This window comes from Eumetopias jubatus, unplaced genomic scaffold (assembly GCF_037043125.1).
Source record: "Eumetopias jubatus isolate StellerSeaLion01/CBP00866 unplaced genomic scaffold, mEumJub1_p1.0 scaffold_12, whole genome shotgun sequence".
NCBI lineage: Eukaryota > Metazoa > Chordata > Mammalia > Carnivora > Otariidae > Eumetopias > Eumetopias jubatus.
Window position 1 is genome coordinate 10,179,684 of NW_028274818.1, and position 25,116 is coordinate 10,204,799.

At 43.4% G+C, this 25,116-nt stretch overlaps 1 protein-coding gene across 3 annotated transcripts in view; it reads right to left on the bottom strand.

Moving 5' to 3' along the window:
• MIA3 (MIA SH3 domain ER export factor 3) overlaps positions 1 to 24,532 on the bottom strand; it is a 57,082-nt gene extending 32,550 nt beyond the window's left edge. For all 3 annotated transcript variants that reach the window (XM_028104688.2, XM_028104691.2, XM_028104687.2), the window contains exons 1-6: positions 24,388 to 24,532; positions 21,407 to 21,540; positions 17,239 to 17,325; positions 11,996 to 14,804; positions 9,967 to 10,128; positions 7,280 to 7,425 (exon numbers count right to left, since the gene is read on the bottom strand). In XM_028104688.2, coding sequence (XP_027960489.1) covers positions 7,280 to 7,425; positions 9,967 to 10,128; positions 11,996 to 14,804; positions 17,239 to 17,325; positions 21,407 to 21,540; positions 24,388 to 24,520 — 3,471 coding nt within the window. In that variant the 5' untranslated portion in view covers positions 24,521 to 24,532. The remainder of the gene's footprint in view (positions 1 to 7,279; positions 7,426 to 9,966; positions 10,129 to 11,995; positions 14,805 to 17,238; positions 17,326 to 21,406; positions 21,541 to 24,387) is intronic.
• Positions 24,533 to 25,116: the final 584 nt, after the last annotated feature.

Below are 25,116 nucleotides of genomic sequence, written 5' to 3' on the forward strand. Positions count from 1 at the left end.
TCAATATCACCAATGACTAGTGACATCAAAAACAGAGGGAAAGGGGTGCCTGAGTGGCTCAGTCAGTTAAGCTTCCAACTCTTGATTTCAGCTCAGGTCCTGATCTCAGGGTCATGAGATCGAACTCTGAGTTGTTTTCTGTATTCAGCGTGGAATCTGTCTGAGATTCTCTCTCTCCCTCTCCCTCCGCCCCTCCCCGTGCTTGTGTGCATGCTCTCTCTCTTTCTCTCTCCCTCTCTAAAATAAATAAACAAAATCTTTAAAAAAAAATAGAGGGACATCTAGTCATTAGATGCCTCCTGCTGAAAGTACCCATCTCCTGTTAAGTATCCTTGCCAATCAATATTGAACCTGAATCTGACTACCAATTCCCAGCAAACATAAAGAGCCAGGGAAACGTGATCAGTTATACTGGGGGATGTGGTTAGCAAAATGCAGTCCATGATAACCCCTAGAAGCCAAACAAACCTGTTTCTGCAATGAATACATTACAACAACAACAAACAAGAGGAGAAATCTACAGAGTAAATGATATACTTGCCCTCCCACTGAAATAACTTGAGAATCAGGTAGAGAACAACAGGCAGCACATGACTGTGACCCCTGAGAGAAGGAAAACAAATGAGATGAGCCTGGAGTTCACCCAGCTTTCTACCAGTAGGCACATTCTCGACCCCAGTACAGAGAGGGAGATACCACATTGAGTCCACCAATCTCGCTGAGGAGGTGGAGACCAGAGTCCAGGGAGACGGAGGCACCTGAACCGGGCAGGGAAAAGCATCGGAAAGATGAGAACTACAAAAAAAAAAGAGTTCCAGAAATCTGCAAGGGGGTTTCCTTCAATCTTTGCTGAATCTGAAGCAGCATCTGTATAAGGTGAGATTTATAAGGTGAGATCTGAGGATGGGCAAAAAGAACATCTGCCAGGAAGCTGGAAGCTGAACAATTTCCAGAGTTAACCTGGGCCTGGAGGCAAATAGTGTTCCAGCCAGTGAGAGCAACCTGACCCTTCTGAACGCTCAAGGCATTCAGCAGATTCCTGAAGAATCACACTCTAGGAGCAGGGCTACACTAGCTCTAGAGTAAAGACTACCATGTACACATCCCTAACAAATCTTAAAAATAAGACTGGAAAGGATCAAGCTGGTCCACAAGTAACAACAGTCTAGGCAGAGCAAACTCCCAGCACTGTTTAAAAGGAAGCCACTAGGGCGCCTGGGTGGCTCGGTCGGTTAAGCGACTGCCTTCGGCTCAGGTCATGGTCCTGGAGTCCCGGGATCGAGTCCCACATCGGGCTCCCTGCTCAGCAGGGAGTCTGCTTCTCCCTCTGACCCTCTTCCCTCTCGTGCTATCTCTCATTCTCTCTCTCTCAAATAAATAAAATCTTAAAAAAAATAAAATAAAAGGAAGCCACTAAAAACCAGGCACTCAACAATGTAACATTCACAGCACCTAGCATCCAGCAACAACAAATCACCAGACGTGTAAAAAAGGAAAATATGTCCCATGAGGAGGAGATAAATCTCTAAAAATAGAACGAGAAATTGCAACAATCATGACAGAATTAATTTGCTTAAAAGAACTTTAAAGAATTATTTTGAAGTATATTAAGGATTAAAACAAAGCCACGACCATATGACAAAAGGTGGAAAATATAAAATAGAATTAAGTGCAACTTTTAGAGCTGAAAAATAAAATACCAGAAATGAACATTTCACTTGATGGGCTTAACCAGATTAGATACTACAAAAGATCAATGGATGTGAAGACAGTAACGGAAATATCTAAACAGAAGCAAAGACATAAGAGACCGAAAAACAATGAAAAAAGAACAGGGCCTCAATGACCTGTGGAACTCTATAGTGGTCTTAATATACATGTAATTAGATTCCAAGAAGGAAAGGCAAAAGAAGAGGGATACAAAAAAATCTAAAGAAATAATGTGAAAACTCATCAAACTGTACACAGTAAGAGTGAATTTTACTAAAAGTAATCATGTTTTAATTAACCTGACCTTTCTAAAAAGCTGGGTGAACTCCAGGCTCACCTCATTTGTTCTCCTTCTCTCAGGGGTCACAGTCATGGGCTGCCCGTTATGCTCTACCTGATTCTCTAGTTATTTCAGTGGGAGGGCAAGTATATCATTTACTCTGTAGATTTCTCCTCTTGTTTGTGTTTATTCACAGATGACATGACCATCTATCTACACAGAGAAGCCTATGAAATCTGCAAAAAAAAAATCCTAGAACTAATAAATTTTTTTATCACTGCAAACTTTGTTTATTCATGATTCCTTATCTGTTCGATTTAGATACATTTAAAACCTACTGTACTTGGCCTATCTAAGTCCTGAATTGTTATTATCATTTTCTTTTTTTAAAATTTTTTATTGTTATGTTAATCACCATACATCATTAGTTTTTTGATGTAGTGTTCCATGATTGTTTGTGCATAACACCCAGTGCTCCACGCAGAATGTGCCCTCTTTAATACCCATCAGCAGGCTAACCCATCCCCCCAACCCCCTCCCCTCTAGAACCCTCAGTTTTTTTTTTCAGAGTCCATAGTCTCTCATGGTTCGTCTCCCCCTCTGACTTACTCCCCTTCATTCTTCCCCTCCTGCTATCTTCTTTTTTTCTTAACATATATTGCATTATTTGTTTCAGAAGTACAGATCTGTGATTCAACAGTCTTGCACAATTCACAGCACTCACCATAGCACATACCCTCCCCGATGTCTATCACCCAGCCACCCCATCCCTAGAACTAATAAATTTAATAAGGTATTAAGATACAAGGTCAATATACAAACACCAACTGTATTTCTATAAACACAAAACAACTGTAAATGAGATGTAAGAAAGACACAATTTACAACATCAAAAGTCATGAAATACACAGGTATAGTAAACAATATGCATGAAACCTGCACACACAGACTAAGGAAGTTTTTCAGCAGTGTCTTGTAGGTCTCTTATAGATCTTTAGATCTAAATGTGGAGATGAACTTAGTTCTTGGATTAGAAGCCTCAGTATTTGTTGATATCAGTTCTTCTAGATTCAACATAGTAACAAAATCTCACCAAGTTTTTTATAGAAATTGCTGTTGGTTCTAAAATTTATATGGAAATGCAAAGAAACTGAAATAGCCAAAACAATTTTGCCAAAGAACTACCGGATTCCAAGACCTACTATAAAGCAATACTAATCAGAAAAGTGTGTTATTATCTGAGAATAGAAATATAAATCAATGGAACAGAACAGAGTCCAGAAAGATCCACAAATATGATCAGCTGATTTCAACTAAAGGTGCCAAGGTAATCTCAAGGGAAAAGAAATGCTACAGAAGCAAATGGATAGCCACAGAAGGAAAAAAAATGAAATGTGGCACCATTCACAAAACTTAACATGGAACAGAGACCTAAGCATGACTATAAAACTTCTGGAAGAAAACATGAGAAAATAGTTGCATCTTTGGAATAGCCTATGATTCCTTAGGCAGGAAACAAAATGCACTAACCATAAAAGTAAAAATTAATAAAATGTTATTCTATCAAAATTACAAATTTGCTCTTCAAAAGCATATCAAGAAATTGAAAGGTCAGGACATAAACTGGAAGATATTATTCTTAATATATATCTGACAAAGGAGTTGTACCCAAAATATACGAAGAACTCTTAGACCTTAATATTTAGAAGGAAAAGAACCCAATTTAAGAAAGGGCAAGGGGCGCCTGGCTGGCTCAGTCGGTTAAGCGTCTGCCTTTGGCTCAGTTATGATCTCGGTCCTGGGACTGAGCCCTAAGTCAGGGTCCCTACTCAGCAGGGAGTCTGCTTCTCCCTCACCCTCTGCCCCCCTCCTCATGCTCACTGTCTCTCAAATAAATATAATCTTAAAAATTTAAAAAGGGGCAAAAGAGGGGCACCCGACTGGCTCAGTCAGAAGAGTACAAAACTCCTGATCTTGGGGTAATGAGTTCGAGGCCCACGATGGGTGTAGAGATTACTTAGATAAATAAACTTTAAAAAAAGGGCAAAAAAAAAATACATAAATAAATTTAAAAAGGGCAAAAGATTTGAAAAGCTATTTCACAGATGAACACACAAAACATATGGCCACATGAAAAATTGCTCAACATCATAAATTAACAAGAAATATAATTAAAACCACAAAGATATGCCTACTGGAATGACTATAATTTACAACTGATAATACCAAGTGTTAGCAAATATGTGACCAACTGGAAGCCTCCTAAGTTGCTAGTGGAAGGATAAACTGGGACAGTTACTTTGAGAACTGTTTGGCAGCTTCTTTTAAGATAAACTGACCATATGGCTAGGCAGTTTCACTCCTAGGTATGAGTCCATTTTATAATTATAATTTTACAACAGGAAAACCTACTCTATAGTGAAAAAAAAAGTGTTGCCAAAAGCAGGTGGTGAGGGAGCTACACTGGGAAGGTATATGAGGAACTTGTTTGAATGAAGGAAATGTTCTGTGTCTTGGTTATGATTGTTTTTACACGAGTGAATACATTTGTTAAAACTCAATGAGGGGCACCTGGATGGTTCAGTCAGTTATGTGTCTGCCTTTGGCTGAGGTCATGATCCCAGGGTCCTGCGATCAAGTCCCGCATCGGGCTCCTTGCTCAGCAGGTAACCTGCTTCTCCCTCTGCCTGCCGCTCCCCCTGCTTGTGCTCTTTCTCTCTCTGACAAATAAATGAAACCTTGAAAAAAAAAAAAAACAACCTCACTGAGCTGTATTCTTAAAATGGGTACCCTTTATTGTATATAATTTATATCTGATTAAAGTTGATTTAAGATATATAGCGAACTACTACAACATCTGGACCTCAACAAGATCCTGATTTTAACAAGAACAATTTTTAAAAAGCAGGGGAGGGGATTTCAAATGTGCCCAACATTGGGTGATATTAAGGAATTACTGTTAAGCCGGGTAATGAGCCCATGAGTTCATTTTACAATTGTCTATGCTTTTGTTATGTTTGAAATTTTCCATGATAAAAAACACTTAAAAAAAGCATAACTTCAAATATGTTAAGGGTTACTATGTAGAAAAATAATCCAATTCTAGGAGGAGTCATGTGGAAGAAAATCTGGAGTCAATAAGAGAATGAACACGCCAAGACAGCTATCAATGAGTGGGCTTGTAAGGTTAGGATACTCACGCTAGGAACTGCCGACACCCAGATCCCCTAACTACCTGCTAGGTTTCAGGAGAGGAAATTACTGCAATTTATGAAGCTGGAAAAGCTGCCCTCGAAGGTTCCTTCCCGCTCCAAGGTTCCATTATCTGTGGATCCATGAATCTGACTTCTGGTTCAGCGTCCCTGAACAAGTCAGCACCCCATTCCTCCCCAGCCCTACCAAATAATTATCTATTCTATTTGATACTTCACAAAAACTATTTCAAATATTTTCCATTTTCCCCAATTTTCATATATATTTGATATGTCATTTTCTCAAATCTTTTCAAAATCAAAATCATGCTTTGTACCTCTTAGAATCTTGTACTACTAACACAATACTCTATACACACTGGGCCATCAAAATGCTTTCTTGACAACACCTTTCAAGTCAATGTTACTTTGTAACACTGTGCCCTTGTCCCTCACCACTCCTGTCTGTGTCTTCTCCCACCATCCTCCAAGCAGAGACCCTGTCCTATACCACATCTGCGTCCTCCCAACCCAGGCCTGGGTCAGGGCTCTGTGCATATTTCACAAAGGAAATGAATAAAGAATTCCTCCCACATTCAGAGCCTGTTAAACTTCTGAAGTGACAAGGATTCATTCTAATGATCAAATCTGAATTCTGAGACTGCCCCAATCACTGAAAATGTCATTATTCTAACTGCACAGGTCATACACACCTTTATCTGGGTGGCTGCAAACCACCACAACCACAGGGAAAACTGAAAAACCTTTCCCATCCTGGTGGCCTTTCTCCTGAATTTCTCAGGTATTCAATGTCTTTATACTGCCCTCTGACCATCCAAATGAGAAGTACACAGAGGGTGAGATCTTACAAAATGCCAGGTACTGCATTAGACATTTTATTATCAATTCATTTAATTCTTCCAACAATTGGAGTAGGTATTATCTGCATTTAGAAGATGTCTGACAGCTACACGAAGTTTAGTAATTTGCCCAAGCTTCTAAATGATGAATCTGGGATTTGAAATCAGATCATCCTGGCTCAAAACTCATGCAGTTTTATGGAACAGAAAAGAAAAAAACAACTCTTTCCTACACCAGTCTTGAAATAACAGAACCTAGTGGAAAAATATTTTTGTATGGGGGAGGATACTTTCTCCATAGGTCCAAGGAAAACCTGGCCTCCAACTTCTGAAAGCTTGCTCATTCCCAGAATTTACCAAGAAAAATGTCCAATTTCAACAAATACCACAAGGGGGAGCTAAGTCCTAAAAAGCTTAGATACGCTTCCAGATAGATTAAATGTCTCATTTGGATCATGACTCCCTTAAGAAAGATAAATCTGAATAGATACTCTGTCACAAGTAGCTCTTTCGAAGAAATCTAACCACATCCCTTTCCTACTTAAAACCTTCCAAGGATCCCCATCCCAAACAATGTAACACTACCTGTCATGATACACAACTTCCTTTAAGGTTGGCCTGTCTTCCTCCAAAGACCACCCCCTCTGACTGCTCAACATCAACAAGGCTTCCTCGGCTTCCTCAAAAGGCCTTTTCTTTTGTAATAACTTCCATCTCTCTGACCATGTTATTTCTTTGGCCTAAGTGCATGCCACACCCGTCTCCCTCCTCCCAATCCTTCTATTCAGCAACACCCTGCACATCAAACTCCCATTCGTCCTTCAACTCCTCCCGAAACACGTCTCAGCTAACTTCTGACCTTCTCTGCCCATCCTCCCACCACGATGAATCAATTTATCCAACACATCATTCTGCCATCAGGTAAATACTTTCTGCCCATATCATGTCTCCAGTGAAAGTCTTTATCTACCTGCTAGACTAAAAGGTCCTTGAGGGGAAGAGCCATGTTTTACAGGTATATACCCAGCACTGACACATCGCAGATCCTCTCCAAGGACTGAACTGTGCTAAGAACCCATCAGATTATACACTTGTGTTTTGTTTCTGAGGCTAACATCAAAGGAGCAGCAGAAATTTCCATAAAGACATTTTAAGCTCTTTACTTCATGCTCAAGATCAACTCAAAAACTGTAATTAATCAACATTCTATCTGAAGAAACTATGTATGTAGAACTTACCGTCTTAGTTAAATAAAATATGAATGAAGATATTAAAAGAATTGCATTTTCCAAAGGTGTGACACTTGCTGGCTCTTCAGCATTTGTTTCTAGTTGCTTTTTTGCATCAACAGTGTCAACAGGACTGCTTTCTGTTGTAATTATCCCTAAAATTGAGGATGAAAATTAATATTTTATTTTATGCTTTAGAGTAAGACTTGTTCCTCTCCATTCAAAATACTTATTGAGTGCCCACTGAATATTAATCAGTGGCTTCTCTTAAAGACTTATATGGTTTAAGGGCACATCACTGGTTCAGTTGGTAGAGCATGTGACTCTTAATCTCGGGGTCGTGAGTTCGAGCCCCACGTTGGGTGTAGAGATTATTTAAAAAATATTTACTAAAAAAAAAAAAAAAGGCATAGTTTTTATATGTCTTATATAAAGACTTATATAACTTACAAAGAATTATAAAAAGAAGGGGCACCTGGGTGGCTCAGTCGGTTAAGAGTCTGCCTTCGGCTCAGGTCATGATCCCAGGGTCCCGAGATCGAGCCCTGCATCCAGGTCCCTGCTCAGCAGGAAGTCTGCTTCTCCCTCTCCCTGTACTCCTCCCCCCTGCTCGTACTCTCTCTCTCTCTCTCAAATAAAATCTTTAAAAAAAGAATTATAAAGAGAACAAAATTCAGAATGCCCATTAGAGCCATCATACCCTTCCATTATGAAATGAACATATCTCCAACACCATCTACCCCTCACCAAACCCCTCCATCATGTCCCTGGCAAAGCAACTGCTACCTGAACAATATTCAGTCATGGGAATTGAGAAAAGCAGAATTTTATGTTTTTTCCACATAGACACAGTTGCATTTAACAAACGTTCATTTAGTGCTGGTGAAGCACTGTGTTAGAAATTTCAGGCAAACGATGAATAGAAAAGTGTCAGTTTGCAGACCTGCAGGTGGGATACACCAGTGTTTAGCATGGTGTCTGGCACCAGGCAGGCACTCAGTGATTGCTTACCAAACAGAGGAATGACAGCTACACAAAAGAGAATATGGTAAATGCCCAGAGACACTAACAGGAACTGCTTACAGGGAGAGGGCTGGCCTGGAGCTCTGCATAAGAAGTAGGATTCCAGCATTGCCTGAAAGGGTTTCACCTGAGGAGGTGGTGGAGAGGGGATTTCAGTTTGAATTACTTGAGTCTGGGACACATCTTATAAACCTCTAGGAGTTCAACAAGCAATTAGTGATGGGTGGAGTAGGGGCCTCTCGTGTCTCTTCCAACCAGAAGATTCCATTCACTATTGATCTATGAATCTGACCTTTGGGGAAGTGTTCCCGGTCAGGTGAGCATCTCTGTGTCTGAGATGCATGAAGGGATATTTGGGAAGATGAGCCTGCAAAGGCAGTTGAAGTCATTTTGTGACAGACCTTAAAGGACAGGGCAAAAAAATCTGTTTTTAATTCTGCAAGCAGAACTTTTCCTAGCCCTGAAAGTTTTTGAGCCAGAGAATAACAAGACTTCGTGGTGTATGATTCATTTTCAACAAGCAGAATCTTTTTGACTTAAAGGAGTTTAGAACGAGAGAGGACACACGAATACAATATCCTCTGGAACACGGGAGACCTCTGATATGTCATTTCTTCTCAAATTTGCAGAATTCCTCCCCATGCTGTGGCTTCTCCCATACTCTGAAGAGAGATGGAGGGTCCACCCAGTTCTACCAGTTCTCACAGTACCACAGGGTAATGCTATAGCCATGGTTAGAGGCCACAACCTCTAAGAACACAAACACGGTAATGAAATCACGCCACCACAGTGGATTCGTGAAATAACAGTTAGTTCTTCTTCATTAGAAACCTACTGATATCGTTATCGGGGTTGTATTTTTGTTTTAAACATTTTCCTCAATTCAAGTGAAATGAGTTGCTCTCCACTGAGTGTTTGCTGTGCTCTGTGATGGAAGTCCTCTTCACCAGCCACACCGGACCACCACCCACTGCAAAGTTCTGTACTCTTCCCTACAGTATAAAGATACCTAGGCATAAATTTCCCCCTCACTGTTTTTAAAAAGGTAAAAGAGCTAAGCCACACTGTATTCTACTGGGGGCAGGGCGGGATGGAGGGGTCTCAGGAGTGGAGAGAAAACATGGAATTTGTGAATTTTAACGCAGTGGTTCTCAAACTTTGAACGGATCCGAATTTCCTGGAGGGCTTGTTAAACACAGCTTGTTGGTCTCCTCCCCCAGAGTTTCTGATGCCTCTGGTCTGGTTGAAAACTACTGTTTTAGAACATACGGTTTTTTAAGAATAATATTTTAGATTAAAATTATTCACATAAGTAATGACAGCCAAACACTAGTTTTTGGTTACAGTCTCTGGCCTTTTTCCTACTGCTGATCTCCATCCACCTCAACTCCTGCTTTTCTTTCCCTTCTGGGGTTTCTTTTTTTTTTAAACTCACTCATGCCTGTATTATTCTCCCTTCTGATTTCCCACCTTTAAGAACAAATGTCCAGGAGCGCCTGGCTGGCTCAGCTGGTAGAGCATTTGACTCTTGATCTTGGGGTCATGAGTTTGAGCACCACGGGTGCAGAAATCACTTAAATAAATAAATAATTTAAAGGGGGGAAAAAATGTCCTAGAAGCTCTTCTTTATGAGACATACCTACACTTTGTAGAGAAAAATCTGCGAGCTTTACCTGGATCTTCGTCCTTCTCAGTATTTGGCTGCTGTGGCACTTCTGAGCCACCTTTGTCACCACTCACAGGTTGATCCAACTGGCTGGGCTCTGTGAGAATCTCTACCTTAAGGTCCTCTGCCTTATCTTGTGGGAAATAGTCTTCAAGGTGCGGTTGCATCCCTACAGGGAAGAAGCGTGCATTGGGCTGGCAAAGCCGGCTGACACTCCCCACTCCACCCTTCCCACCGGCAGCTCTCCAAGGCCGTCCACCCCCGGGCGCTTCAGTACTGCCCTCCACATGCGAGTATCCCAGGGAGCACAAATGAGCAGGGAAGTAAGAGTTTCAGCTGCTCTTACCTCACTTCACAGATGGCTAAAATTTATAAAGAAACCCTCATTCCAAGTATTTTATAAACAAACACATTTATGGTAGGGTCTTCAATAACCTAACTTTCCTTGACAAACCAACACATGCTCACACAGATAAAGGTACAGAAGAGAATTCCAGTCAAGTGCAGAAATACTAAGCATCTACTCCACACAGAAAGAACGTGAACTTTCATACATATGCATGCTTATTTCACAGAACTAGCACAGTGGAGGGCATTATGTACAAAGGCAGTCTGCTGAAGTACCTCTCAAATATTTTCAGAGAATGTCTAATCAACAAAAAGAGGGAACCCATTTCTTTCCCCAAGAGGCTCGGGGCAGCAAAGATGAATGTCCTTAAAGTCTCAGGGTTTACCCTGAAAATTTCTAAGAGTTTTGCATTCTAATGCAAAACAGATCTGCTTTGATTACACACAAAAATGTTCCCCTCCCAAATTCTCAGGAAAAATTGGCCCTCTGGGAAGACACATTTATTCTGTGACTTTATGTCCCCCTGGTACTCTACCCTAAGCCTCAGCTCAAATACCTTAGTCTGAAAAGCATGGGGACACAGAATAGGGCATGGAACTAGGAATCAGGTTATATTAGGATCTTGGCTCAGGGTCAATTCAATCACTATTTACAGGAAGGCTTCTATGTGTCAAGCGCTGTGTTTAGAAAGCTCTGCATCCTGGTTCAGTCACTGATTAATCTGAATACAAGAATCCTAGGGCCCAGTAGAATTTAACTGACCTAAGTGCTCCAAAGAGGCAAGAAAGAACATGACACCCACAAAAGATGAAAACAGGGGCAGGTGGGGGGGGGGATGAAGAAACTCAGGCAAGGCATCAATTTTAACATTATGCCACAGGTGCCTGGGTGACTCAGTCGGTTAAGCATCCAACTCTTGGTTTCAGCTCAGGTCATGATCTCAGGGTCGTGGGGCTCAATCCCATGAGCTCGTCAGGCTCCAAGCTCAACCTGGAGTCTGCCTGAGATGCTCTCCCTCTGCCCCTCCCCCTGCGCTCTCTCTCTAAAATAAATCTTTTTTTAAAATAAATAAACATTACGCCAACTAATCCTTGGTCAGAGAGCAGTCACTTTGTGCTTAAGAAACCACGTTCCAAAGAGCCCTTTCAGAGGCTTCCAGTTATGGAATAACTTACAGGGATGCAAGGCAGAACATAGGGAATATAGTCAGTGGTGCTGGAAGTCTTGTATGGTGACAGATGGGAGCTCCGCTTGCAGTGAGCAGAGCGGACCAAACCACTATGCTGCACACCTGAAACTAATGTAACACTGTGTGTCAGCTATACTTCACTCAGGGTGCCTGGCTGGCTGAGACAGAACAACATGCAACTCTGACCTTAGCGTCATGAGTTCAAGCCTCACGTTGGGCGTAGAGCTCACTTGAAAAGAAAAAGTTTCCTTTTGAAAACGCTACCAGTCTCACCTGTCCAAAGGGGAAAACAGAGTGAGAAATCCTTACCAACGCTCCTGCCTGAAAGAAGGCAGAAAGGGACACATGGATGTCACAGTGCTGTTGTCCCTTACCTTCAGGCACACTGTAAACTAGACAGAGCTTTACAAGTAAGGCAGGAGGCACTTCAGCAGCGCCCCCTGCACCCCCCCCCACTTCTCCGGCGCACCCCCACGAGGCCACAGGCGGGCACTTTACCTTCCGTGGAGCTGCCCCAGCCTTCCGGGGGGAGCTGTGCCGTGGTCAGCGGTGCAGTCTCCTCCACAGTCTCCTCCACGGTGGAGTGTTTGTACCTGACGAAATAGATCAGGTCTTGAATATCATCTAGTACTGCCGCCTCTTCAAATATGTTATCTTCCCTCATTCCCATATCTCTGTTTTCGGTTACACGGGAATCAAGCATTTTCTCTGCTTCGCTCAGAATGTGTGACTCGGAGGCACGGAAGACCTTATCCAGGACTTTTTCCACATTATAGGGTAGGCTCTCCTGCTGTGCGGACTTCAGCTTTAACGACATCTCGTGGAACATGGCTTCCAGTTCATGGACATCAAAGTACTTCTGGAACCTTTGCAGAGACTGCTGTTCTTTAAAGAAGCTGCCGATTATAGGCAAGTCCTTCACTTCATGGCTGCGGGCCCGCTCCCCCACTATATGTGGCGTCCAGTGTGGCTGGGCATCTTTGTGCTCCTCAGTGGCAGACCCCTGGCTCTCTGTGTCCGTGAACCTCTCAAAGTCCCCCTGGTCCTCTTCCAAGAGTTCGTCTACCCCAGGCTTCTGTACGGATTCCTCAAGGCTATCTTCTTGAAAATTATCAGTATCTTGATTCTGAAACATTTCAGCCAACCCTAGAGTCTGATTTTTTTTGTCAGGAGAGTCCCTTACTTCAGGTGCTCTCTGTGCTTTCTGAGCTACAAGAGGGCTTTCTGTTTCCACCACCCCGCTACCCACTTCCCTGGCCCCTGTGTCTACCCCTTCGCCCAAAGTTTCTCTTTTTTTCTCAATTTCCAAAATATTACTGGTTTCTTCTTTGCTTCCTTCTGTTTCTGCATCAGGATTAATGGGGCCTAAACCAGCTCTTGCGGGGGCCTGTGGATTAACATCTAGCTGCCCGCCCTGGATCTCAGGGCTTTGTTCTTTAGACTGTTTTGCACTTAGTGCATTTTCATCCTCCAGGAGTTCTTCCGGGCTGTAATCATCATCTGCCTCTGTTTTCTCAGCTTGGAAACCTGGGCCTTCCGGGCCATCTGTCTGGCCTGTTGCCCCCATGTCCCGCGAGCCCGCCAGAGGCTTGTGAGGAGCAAACTCTTCACCTGAGGAGTCCTCTTTGACCTCCTCCTTGGAGAGCCTTATCTTCTCATCCATCTGCTTACTGTGGCTAGCAGCCTCTTCTCTTCCTTGTGGCCAAGAAAGATTTCTTCCCAAAATGGGGCCCTCTTCTTCCGGTTCTCTTGGCAAACCAATTTCATCCAGAGGGGAGGGTCTAGGTTGATTCTGAGTCTTAAGAAGCTGTTCCTCTTTAAATTCCTCACTTGGATGCTCCACTGAGAGTGTGTGTGGTTTTGACCCACTTACTAAAACGTGTACTTCTTCCACATTGTCTTTGGATGCATTACGCTGATTACCTCCCAGCAATGGTGCAATATCCACAGATTTCTGACCAATCTTTTCCTTGTTCACTTGACTCCCTGAAGCTTTAGGTACCGGTTCACGTTCTAAGCCGCCTCCCAAAATCTGCTCTCCAGGCTTTTCTTCAGGGAGCATTCCTTTTGAAATATGAACAGTTGCTCCTTTTAGGTCATTTTCTTTGTTATCGAAGGCTGACTCCAACATTTCTTTACCCTTTCCAGCAGATGGCAAAGAGCCAGGGTCACTGCTTTGAGGAGAACCGTGTGCAGTCATGCCTTCCTGCTTCTCCTCCTCCAACCGCATCTCAGCCTGTGCCAGGCCCCTCTTGGATTCTGCGACTTTCATCCCTTTTCCTGTAATGTGAATTTCTGGGTCTTTTTCATTATTTGTTTTAGGGACATCTACAGTCAAAAGATGATCTTCTGCCTTTTTAGGGTCAATGTAATCCGTGGCTGATCGTGGTTTTCCCCACTTGCTATCTGGGACAAATGCATCAACACCTTCTTTTCCTTCCTCTGAATCAGAACTCCCTAAACCCACACCTGTTTGTCTGTCACCTTCTGTGAAGGAGAACATAGTATCCTCCCAGGATGTTAGTATATTTTTATCATAGTTTTTGATGCCAGGGGGCTGCGTTGCCTCAACTTTATCCTCTTCATTTGAACTCTGCTCTCTATCTGCTGAGTATTTCTCAACTCCAGACTTCACTGGAGTTTTTACATCTTCTCCGCCATGAGTGAAGGTCAGTAACGGCAGCTCATCAAAGTTTTCTTCATTCTCCTCCTCCTCCTTGCCAACTGTGTAATACTCGGTATCCAATTCCTCATCAAAATCATCTTCTAATGAAGTAACAAGTCTGGTTGTCTCGTCATCAGATACAAGTGCATCAGCAGTTGAGCCAAATTTGGTTTTTAAGTCCAGAGTCATTTCTTTTTTCAAAAGTTTGTAAGCATCAATCTTCTCCTGTTCACTCAAGACCTGAGAACCATTGCTGGTTTTGTTGTTTTCACTTTCTGGCACTTTTAGTTTATCCTGTAGCATTTCCTCAAAAGGTCCAAATGAAGATGGGTCTCCCTGAGCATGACCTGCTTGACTGTTTACATGGGGGTGGTTATTCTGAGCCCCAGATCTTTCCTTGAGTTCCTTAGTATTTTCTGAGAAGACACTTTCACTCTCCTCTGAGTTAACTTCTACTGGTTCAGGTTCAAGGTTGCTTTCCTCAAATACTTCAGGAAGGGTGTCCTCACGCTGAGGTTTTTCTATAGCTTTCTCAGAATCTCCAGTTGCAGAATTGTACAATTCCAAAAATCCTAAAAGTTCTTCTACATTATAATTATCAAAATCATCTCTTCCCCCATCAAAACAAACAAAATCTGTCTCCTGCAAGAGGAAAAAAAAAAAAAAAAGCATGTCACTAAGTATAAGAGCAAACTCTTACCCATGCTAGTGACAGAGATAATCCCAAATTGGCTCTGGAGGGGGTTCCGTGTCTACCTTGGGCAACAACTCTTCTTGGGTAGTGAAGGGATATAGAAGCTGGAATCCACTTTTCCCTGGTTCCCTGCTTCCATGGAGAAGGACTCCTACCTGAGTACTACTCCTGGCTGCCCTTTGCTGTCTCTTCCCCAGGGGAAACATGATTCATGTGGCTGGTGCCTTTGCTCTGTATCATCCCTGTTTTCTGTTTGGGGGACCTGCTGGAGGGAACACACATCCTCTCCCCCACCATGCTGTCAGTTTTACAGGGAGAGTCCTCCAGGGGTGGCCCCCCATTAGCTAGCTGTGGCTGGGCAGTTGGTCTTATTCTAGACTACAAAGTTAGAAAGCCCACTATTTCTGCAACCTGAGCCATGTTCACTGAAAAGCTTTATCAATAAATAATAGTGACAATTTGGTCTCCATGTGCCTGACCCCTGGGTCTCTCAATTTGTTCTGAGCACAAGTGGAGAAAACACAGGGTGTCATTTACTGGGTCCCCCAACTCCCAATATCTATGCCTGATGTTCTGGGAATTCATCTCATAATAATATGTGCAGAAGAAGCTGGAAGACCACCACCTTCCCTATCACTGTGCCCTCCAGGCTGTACTTCTGTTTACCCCACTAGAGACAGGCAGAATCACCTTGCTGTCAAGATCTAAGTCTACACAGATTTTTTTTGGCTCGTATTTTCTTTAGATTGGAAAAGATAAATCAGCTTAGGAAGTGTCTTATTAAAACACAGAGGCATGGGAACTAAACATTTAAAGGCACGAAGAAGGGTGTCAAGGGGGCTCCCCACTTAATTCTTACCTCAAATACAACTTGAAAACAAGATTCAGTAAGGAATATACTCTACTCTAAATCAGGGTTTTAGATGTCATTAAGATCTGCTTTCAGAACTATCCATAAATCTATATTCTTCCTTTCCTCCAAAAATAAACAAATTGATATAAAAGGAATCATACACAGAGGGAAAGTTAAAAAGCCGACAAAGATAATTCTCTTCTCCTAACTAAACTTTCACAGAAGTCTGAGGAGCCCTGACCAGTGCAGTAGGGATGGATGATTTCTTCTTTTCACCACATGTGTTTCCAAGCTATTTTCTTAATACTGAGGGAAGCATGCAGTGGGAGGTACAGTAAGAAGGCAGACTCCCCAACTAGTGAGGTCACTGTGACCAATGAACTGCCATCTCACACCTATATCCTGGGGAGTCTCTTCACTAGGAATGAGGCCAGACAGGTAATGGGCTGATTTTATGACCCTTGCGATTATCGAGAAATGTTAAGAACAGCACTGGCTCTAAGACCCCATATATTCTGCCAACCTCATCTAAGAATGGCTCTGGGACAGCAGCTTGCATGTTCCACAGCACTGCAAAGAGCTGCTCAAGGATGCTTGAATGAAAGTGAGCATCAATTACTATAAATTTTAAAACTCCAGAAAATAATCAGGATCCCAGAACACAAAATTCTCATTGTCACAGAGCTGTCAGTGCATTCAGATGAATGCTTTATAGGGTGTGCAGTCAGTACTGTGCAGATCTGAGACTAGACTCCTCCAAATCTCTCAAATTCCCTGTTTCAAACCTATAGCGTAACTATAACCCCTGAAATCACTAAAGACTCAGTGATAAAAAAACCATGGTAAACTGGCATTTGTGGCCTAGTACATAATGCAGGGTTAATTTCACCTGATTTCTCTACACTTAAAATGTCTAAGAGCTATTCAACGAGTGGTTTTCTGATTGAGATACCTTCTCCTTTTGCTTCTAAAAAGATTTACCTCTTGGGGCGCCTGGGTGGCTCAGTCGGTTAAGCCTCCGACTCTTGATTTCGGCTCAGGTCATGATCTCAGGGTCATGAAATAGAGCTCTGTGTCGGGCTCTGCGCTTAGCGCGGAGTCTGCTTAAGTTTCTCTCCTCCCTCTGCCCCTCCCCCTGCTCGCGCTCGCTTGCTCTCTAAAATAAATAAACATTTTTTAAAAATCTTAAAAAAATAAAAAGATTTACCTCTGAAACTTAATCACTAAGAAGATACTGAATTCTTAATTTTTTTCTCATCTAAAGCAGCAAAGAAAAACCCTATATGAGTACACATATTAGACAACTACCGAATAATGATATATAATCTCCTACAAATTCTTTTCAAACTTTTCTTTCTTCTTTTTTTCTATTTTTAAAGGTAATCTGATTCTAAATTAAAACTTGATACACAAATGTGAACTTGGTTTTTTCTGACCAAAACACAAAGACTTTCAAAAATCATTAACTGTCACTGATGAATTTGAAAGGCAATTTATAATTAAGAACCAAAAAAAAGTCTATAACTTACATCTGTTGGAACTTGTAGCTCCTCTTTAGTATATTTATGGACTACTTGGATTAAATCCCTCGGAAAATATCCAAAAATACGCCCAACCTATATGAAAGAATAGGCAAAAGAAACAAACACCAATCAAAATTCTGTATAAGAAATACAAATGACAGACTTCCTAGTAGTGACAGGAAATAGGTAGGTAGGTAGGCCATAACCACAAGAGACAGATAGTTGCTATCATGATTACACAGATTATTCCAATGAAAATTAAGTACAGAATATCGTAAAGCCAACTTTTCTAAAACCACTGAGGATTCCTTTCAACATGCAACTTAATTCTAAACAGAGCACATAAAGTTATATTTCTGAAGTAGATAAAAGACCTACATAAGAGAAAGTTATTATATATTTTGTGATTAAAACTATGCAAATCCGGGGCACCTGGCTGGCTCAGTCAGAAGAGCATGCGACTCGATCTCCGGATTGTGAGTTTGAGCCCCATGCTGGGTACAGAGATTACTTAAAAATAAAAATCTTAAAAAAAAAAAAAAACCTGCAAATCAAAGCTGGTTAGAAACACAATTGCAAATAACCTCTAGCAATAATCTACCTGCACATTTCACAGCTTTGCTCATCAACTGGTACAATTAGAAGTCTTTCTTAAACCAATAAAGAGCCATGAAAATTAAGTAAAAAGGATATAAAATTGCTAAAATGTGTGGTCACTATGACAAAAAGCAAATATTTATTGATAGAATGGGCTGCAGTAGCTTTTTCAAAAACTAGATTTTCCAGTATTTGGGGGAGAAAATAAAATTCATACTAATGTATACATCAAGCTTTAGTTTCATGCAAAGGAAACCTCTAGAGACAATAACCCCATTTACCTACAGCATTAACAGCTAAAATACATAAAGTGTGTCTTCTTGAGACGCATACACTGTCTTCTACTGGCTACGTCTGAAATGGAAAGCACATCTCTCCAAAGGAGGCTGATAGGCAGATCCAATGCACCAAAGGAGAAAAAGGCTATCTTATCACCAACTCCTAAAATATCCTCATTAGGAATGCTGTTGTTATACCTGGCAAATACGTGAAAGCCAGTCGGAGTACTAGAATATGGTCTTGAAGATTAGATAAGACAGAGCAATTAAAAACTGCAACACTGGCAGTTAAAATCTAGAACTCTAAGAAACTAAAGGCTGCAGAACAAAAACTAAAAAACAGAAACAAGAATCATTTTGAAAACTAAGGGGAGAGGGTTTTTTATTTCCTAAAATATAAGTTTCATGAAATAAGAGGAGAGACTGAGGGAAAATATACTTTTTTTCCTTTTCAGGAAAATTTTATTAAGAGAAAATCTGGAAAAGGGAGAAAAATCAGAAATATATGGAAAAAGGAAATAAATTTGTCTTTGTGTAGTCTCGGTCCGTTGACACTACAGGTCATATAAAACTCCATATTTTGGGGGTACCTGGCTGGCTTAGTCGGTAGAGCATGTGACTCTTGATCTGAGGATTGCGGGTTCAAGCCCCATGTTGGGTATAGGGATTATTAAAAATAATAAAATCTTAAGAAAAAAAAAACCTCCGTATTTTTATACTGGGGGGTGGTATTCTGTGCCTCAGGATCTGACAAAAAGGGGTTCAGAATCATGGACCCTCAGGACTGGAAGTAAGCTTTAGATCTAATTTTGCTTCCATATATCATCCCTGCCAAGGAACTATTAATTTGATTGGGGGGGTGGGGAAGAAATAGAACATTTGTTCAAGAGAATAAATTCTGTATAAGCTACTATCAGGACACATGTAAATAACTGCCACTACCCTGAAAGGAAATATTCAAAAGGAAGATGGGTAAGCCATGGGCCCTTCCGTTACGGAGCTTATGACTTTACAAGGAGCAAAGACAGTACACAGGCCAGCTGCAAGACGGAACAGTAAAAGGGATGCCACGTGAGCAGTGCAAACAAAGTGCCACCTGAACAATCATCAAACAGCACAGAGCCCTCCGGCTAGGGTGCTAGAGCTAGGGTGCTGGAGCAGTAACTCCCTAAGAAGGCCAACAGGAGAGGTGACCATGGCCATAAGAAAATGCAAGTCGAGCTCATGTACCAAATGCTCCAACTTAACCACCTCACTGTACGTAAAACATGCAGCCTAGGTACTGTGAAAAAACTTTCCAAGAGTGAAGATTATCAAGAAATCTAATGTGGTCAACTTGAAGGAAACAGAACAGATCCTTCTTTGTATCTAGTGATTCAATCAGGATTCTGCCCAAATTACAAGGGCTGTAATAACCTGACTGGTTAGTTGGTCTTTTCTTTCAAGATTCCTCCCTAGGAATCTGGAACACCAACAAAATGAATCTATTTTTCCCTGTGTAGGTTTCTCAAGCCTTATTTTCTGTTGTTTGGTATTTTATTGATAGTAAAAGTTTTCACAGTGCAGACTGGGTATTTCTGGAAGTCTGAACAACCCTAAGGACATCAAGAACTCTTACAACTTTCAGTAAATAAATAGTCCACACATCACACTTTTTAGAAAGGAAAGGACAAGAACTCATAAGCCTCTCAAGTCTGGTCACTCCTAGGGAATCTCCTCATTAAAAACATCAAAAGCATGAGCATTATTTACAACAGCCAATGGGGCGCCTGGGTGGCTCAATCAGTTGAGCATCCAATCTTGATTTTGGCTGAGGTCATGATCTCAGGGTCACGGGATCAAGCTCCACATAGGGCTCCGCACTCAGCGTAAAGTGTGCTTGTCCCTCTCCCTCCCCCTCTGTCCCTCCCACTGCAAGTGCACTCTCTTGATATCTATCTAAATAAATAAAATCTGGGCGCCTGGGTGGCTCAGATGGTTAAGCATCTGCCTTCGGCTCAGGTCATGATCCCAGGGTCCTGGGATCGAGTCCCGCGTCAGGCTCCCTGCTCCTTGGGAGCCTGCTTCTCTCTCTGCCTCTCTCTCTCTCTCTCTCTTTCATGAATAAATAAATAAAATCTTTAAATAAATAAATAATAAATAAATAAAATCTTACAATAGCCAAAATGTGGAAGCAACCCAAGTGTCCACCAACTGATGAGTAGACAAAGATGTGGCACACACAGACACACAGACACACACACACTGGAATATTACTTGGTCATAAAAGAGAATGAAATCTTGCCATTTGCAACAACATGGATGGACCTAAAAGGTATAATGCTAAGAAAAATAAGTTGGTCAGAGAATAATACATGCCATATGATTTCACTCACATGTGACGTTTAAGAAACAAAACAAGAAAAAAAACAGACACTTGAATATAGAGAACAAACTCGTGGGTGCCACAGGGGAGGTGGGTGGAGGAAGGGGTGAAATAGGTACTGGGGGTTAAGAGTACTCTTATGGTGATGAGCACTGAGTAGCACATAGAACTGTGGAGTTCCTATATTGTACACCTGAAACTAACAGAACAAAGTTAATTATACTTGAACAAAAAGTTTTTTTAAAAATCAGAGCATGATGGAGTCACCGGTTTCCACGTCGGTCATCAGGGCACCCTAAAACCGGCTGGGAACAGAGCAGCTGGGGGAAGCTCCAGGAGCAGGTGTCCGAAGAGCAGGGAAAGGATGACCCCGAAGTTGCAAACAAAATAAGGGAACAAAAAACACACACACAAAAGGACATTTTGCTTTTTTAACAGACAAGTAACAGTACATACGATTAGGTAACTGCTCCCAGGGCTGCCAATCTTTCACAAATATTAATAACTTAGAAAAAAATACATACAATCAACTTTAAACATGAACACGTGAAACACTGTCCCGCGCAAAGTTTACAGGATTAAGTCTAATGCTCACGAATCCTTCTGTTGTGAAGCAATGAAGTTCAGAATTTTCAGGTTTTGCCACTACAACCTTTCCTATGGATGGAGCATCCACCGCTGATAAGGCCTCGAACTTACTGCTGAGAAGCAACAACCAGAAGCAGTTCAGTTTTGTTTAAGGAACAGAGCAGAGCCCCTACCCAGGGCCAGACCTGATGCCTGCTGGGGACATACAGACCACCTTCTGTTTTCCCAGTCTAGCAGAGAGGACAAGTTAACTCCATCAAAGACCCCAGGAAACAGTTATCTCCAACCATAGTGAGAAACAACCAGTAAAAAGTAAGAAGATAAAGTATGTCAAATTTGTACTTACACTTCCGGCCCAAACTTCAGGTGGTCTCCCTGCCAGCTTATAGTAGACATACACAGGGTCACCTTTTTTAAAACTCACAAAACGACAATCTGGGCCTGTAAAATCTTCGAGAGCCTCACCCCGGTACATTAACACTGTAGATAAAGACGGGGGGGGGGGGGGGGGGGAGAAACAGGTATCAGGATTCAATTTTCACAGTCCATACTCATTTATCAGGCAACAGGAGGGTATCCTCCATTCTGTAAACAATCAAGTTTCTCCAGTACTCTCTGGAATCAGTCGCTTTCATTTCATAGGCTCCAAGTATCTAAACTCTAGAGCTTTATCATTACATATCATCCCCTACAAGCAGACAGGAGAGACGGCCACTTTCCCTGTTTTTCTCTATGGATAAACAAAAAGCAATGAGTCCACCGCCACACAGAGCTGGTGTCAAGAGAAATTCTTGGTCTCCTCTCTAACCTTCTTGTCCTCAATCTCTGCTGTTTCGTAATCATAAAAAGCTTCATGGCACAACTGAATAAATTCAAGAACAGATGCTGGCTGGCTTAAGCGTGGCCGCGTGAAGAGGTAACAGGGAGCTGGGGAGAGCACCCAGGAACCCCCAAGGGGTCAATTAACTTGAACTAATACTAAAAGGCACCATCGTTAAGTGGCTGTAACTGCTACCATGCAGCAGTAAACACTGTGGACTTCATCTGAAGCCACGCTGATCTCCCTGTACAGTATCTGGATAAATTGACGGGAAAGGACATCACATCCTATTACCGGTCCAATCACATGACGGGGTAATGTGAAATTATCATGAAAGTAATGTTCACTGTACCATGGAGGGAAGATACCCTTATTTATTAATGTCTATACACAAAATCACAAGTGGGCATCACATGTTGCAGGGACAAGCAAAACTATGAGAATTGTTCAGTAGTTACCTTCAATCTTAAAATGCAGGACTTAAATCACACTTGATCTAGAAACTAGTAGAAGCAGCATTTTTCTTTTTGTTGGCCAACTACACAGTTTCTGATATAAGATGAAATGGACAACAGATACAATTAAATAGCAGAGAAAAGAAGGGTGACATGGAAAGAACACTTTTTCTTAAAGCCAGTGAGCCATAAAGACACTAAAATGTATCTTTAAATACATATTTGAGGGACGAACAGATAGATTTGAGGGCGGTTATTTGGATTTTGAAGGTAAAATCCGATTACTTTAATACATGTCAGCATCCTAATTCAGATATAACTGGGGGAAAAGGCCAGGTTGAAGGTGATGGACAATTTAAGATTGAGGATTCTATCGCAACTGGAAAAGGCAATGTTTCTTTTGTTTCCCCCTTAGAAGAGATCACTGAAAAATTTTAACAATAAATTAGATGACAACATTACCACACACTGTGAAACAACTTTCTGAAAAGTACAGGACAGCTCTCTCACTCACACACCTTACTACTTTACTCAACACACAGTCCCCGACCCTGCTGGGCTGCCGCCTGTTGTGTTTTGGTTATATCTGTTTGGACACATGCCATTCTCAACTTATGTGACAAGTAAGGGCCCTTCCAACACCATGTCTCCGTACTGGGGAAGCATCAGCGATGTGAATCTCCAGGTAACTGGCTTTGAGGAACCCAAGTAGGGGAGTGCTTGAAAGCAAAGAAGGGCAAATATTTTGTCTTAGCCAAAACTGCTTGCTGATCATCTAGGTTTGCTCAGAGAAACCTGAAGGCAAAAAGTGTGGAAGTTGCTCCACTTTCATAGTGTTGATTTGCTTCAGCCCTAGGTTACCTCTAGGAATGGCTTAACACAAAGATGCCTCCTGGCTTCCTGTTCAGGGTGTTGGGGTAATACAAACTCTTCCAACTATGAAGTTTGTTTTTGAATAGCACCAATTTGAATATAAATAGCTAAACTGTAGGCATACGGCCTTTTCAGCATGAACATTTTTTTATATGTACTGTTTACAATTTATGAACAACCGTTTCCGAATGCGGTTATCACTAAGTTACAAGGTTATTCAAGACCCTCTGGGAGGCCCTAAGAATGATCCCGGTCCCACAAACACATGGGAAGAGATTCCAACAATACAAGTGACTAAGGCTAAGGCTGGTCAGGTTTATGGAAAAAAAATATTTATTCGGATTACTTTAAGAATCCTCTTGATCTGACTCTGGGGATCTCTGTCCGCCTCACCGCCCACAGTCCATCCCCCACCCCCAATCTAGGACTGGGGCACAATTCCGCTTCCTGCGCAAAGAGGAGGCTGCCGGTCCCAAGTGGCAGATGCAGATTCTTGGCCTCTTTCGAAAGCTAAAGATTTTGGCCTTCCTTAAGGTGCCCTCCCTGCCTGGCTGTTTGCAAGGAGACTTCCAGGCACAGACATGACAGGACTGAGGCAGAGCAGAGGCGAGACCTTGGAATACCCTGCATGCTTGGACTCCGGGCTCGTCCCAAACCCAAACTCCAATCTCTGTCAAAAGGCGGTACGAACCCCAAATCCGAGAGAGGCAGTAGGGCGAAGGGGCAGCGCCAGTGCCCTTCCCAAGCCCCACCACGAACCTGAGGCCGGGAATGTACCCGCCGAGCCCTCGGCGCATCAGCGCCCCCGACTGCACCCACCCAGGTCCCCACGGCGGGGGCAGGAGAGCGCTCACTGCAGCACGGGGAGCCCAGGGCGTGCCGCGAGCACCCCAACTGCTCAGTCTCCCCTCGGGGCCGGGCGGGGAGCGGACGCTGCGAGCCGCCCCGGGGAAAACCGGGGGCACTGCCACCCCCAACCCCACCAGATCAGCGGAGGGAAAGGAAACGCTGGCAACAAGTGGGAGGCGCAGCCCCCGGGCCAGGGCCGGCAGGCGCCGAGAGCCGAGGGGACAGCGCGGGGCGCCGGCGCTCGCCCGGCCTGCGCCCCCGGCCGCCTCGCGGGGCTGCCCAGCTCCCGCCCCCGCGCGGCCCCGCCGCCGCCGCCCTCCCGCCACTCACTGCTGCACTCCTCGTCCGCGCACAGTTTGTGCTCCGCGAAGCGCCGGCTCGTGTCCGCGTGGGGTTGGCCCGGCACTCGCCAGGGCGGCCCGAGCAGGAGCAGCCAGAAGAGCAGCCCCGGCGCCGCAGCCATGTTGTGGTCACCGCAGGGGAGCCGGCGGCGCGGAGGCGGAGGCGAGGCCGGGCGGGCGCCGGCGGGCGGGGCCGAGGGCGGAGCGCGGTGGGCGGGGCGCGCGGCGGGGAGGGGCGGTGACGGAGGCCGCGGCGTTCCTGGCCGACACGTCAGCGCGGCCTGGGAGAGGGGCTGCGGGCGCCCGAGGGCGTGCGCTCCGACCCGCTCCCCCACGCCGTCCTCCGCTCGCCTCCCCAGCGGCCCGCGCTCGCCGTCTCACCTCCCTCGCCAGGTCCCTTCGCAGTCGGCCCTCCGCGCCGCCTATTCTCTGCGACCGTGGGGCCCCCACCCGCCAGCCCCAATACGGGGTCCTTTCCTGGCACCTTCTCATTTCTGGTCCAGCCCGAACCAGCCCACCGCCACCCTCACCCCCATTCTTGGTTTGGTGTCTCCTTTTCCAAACTACCAAATCCCATCCACGAGTTGCCACTGTTAGTCTCTGGCTTGAGACTCCCTCTCGTTCAGGTTCCCAGGGGTTCCTTGGGGCCCCCATCCATGATCACCTTTGATTGGGAAGGGGCATGAGTGGAACGGTGGGTTGGTGATGGAAATTAGAG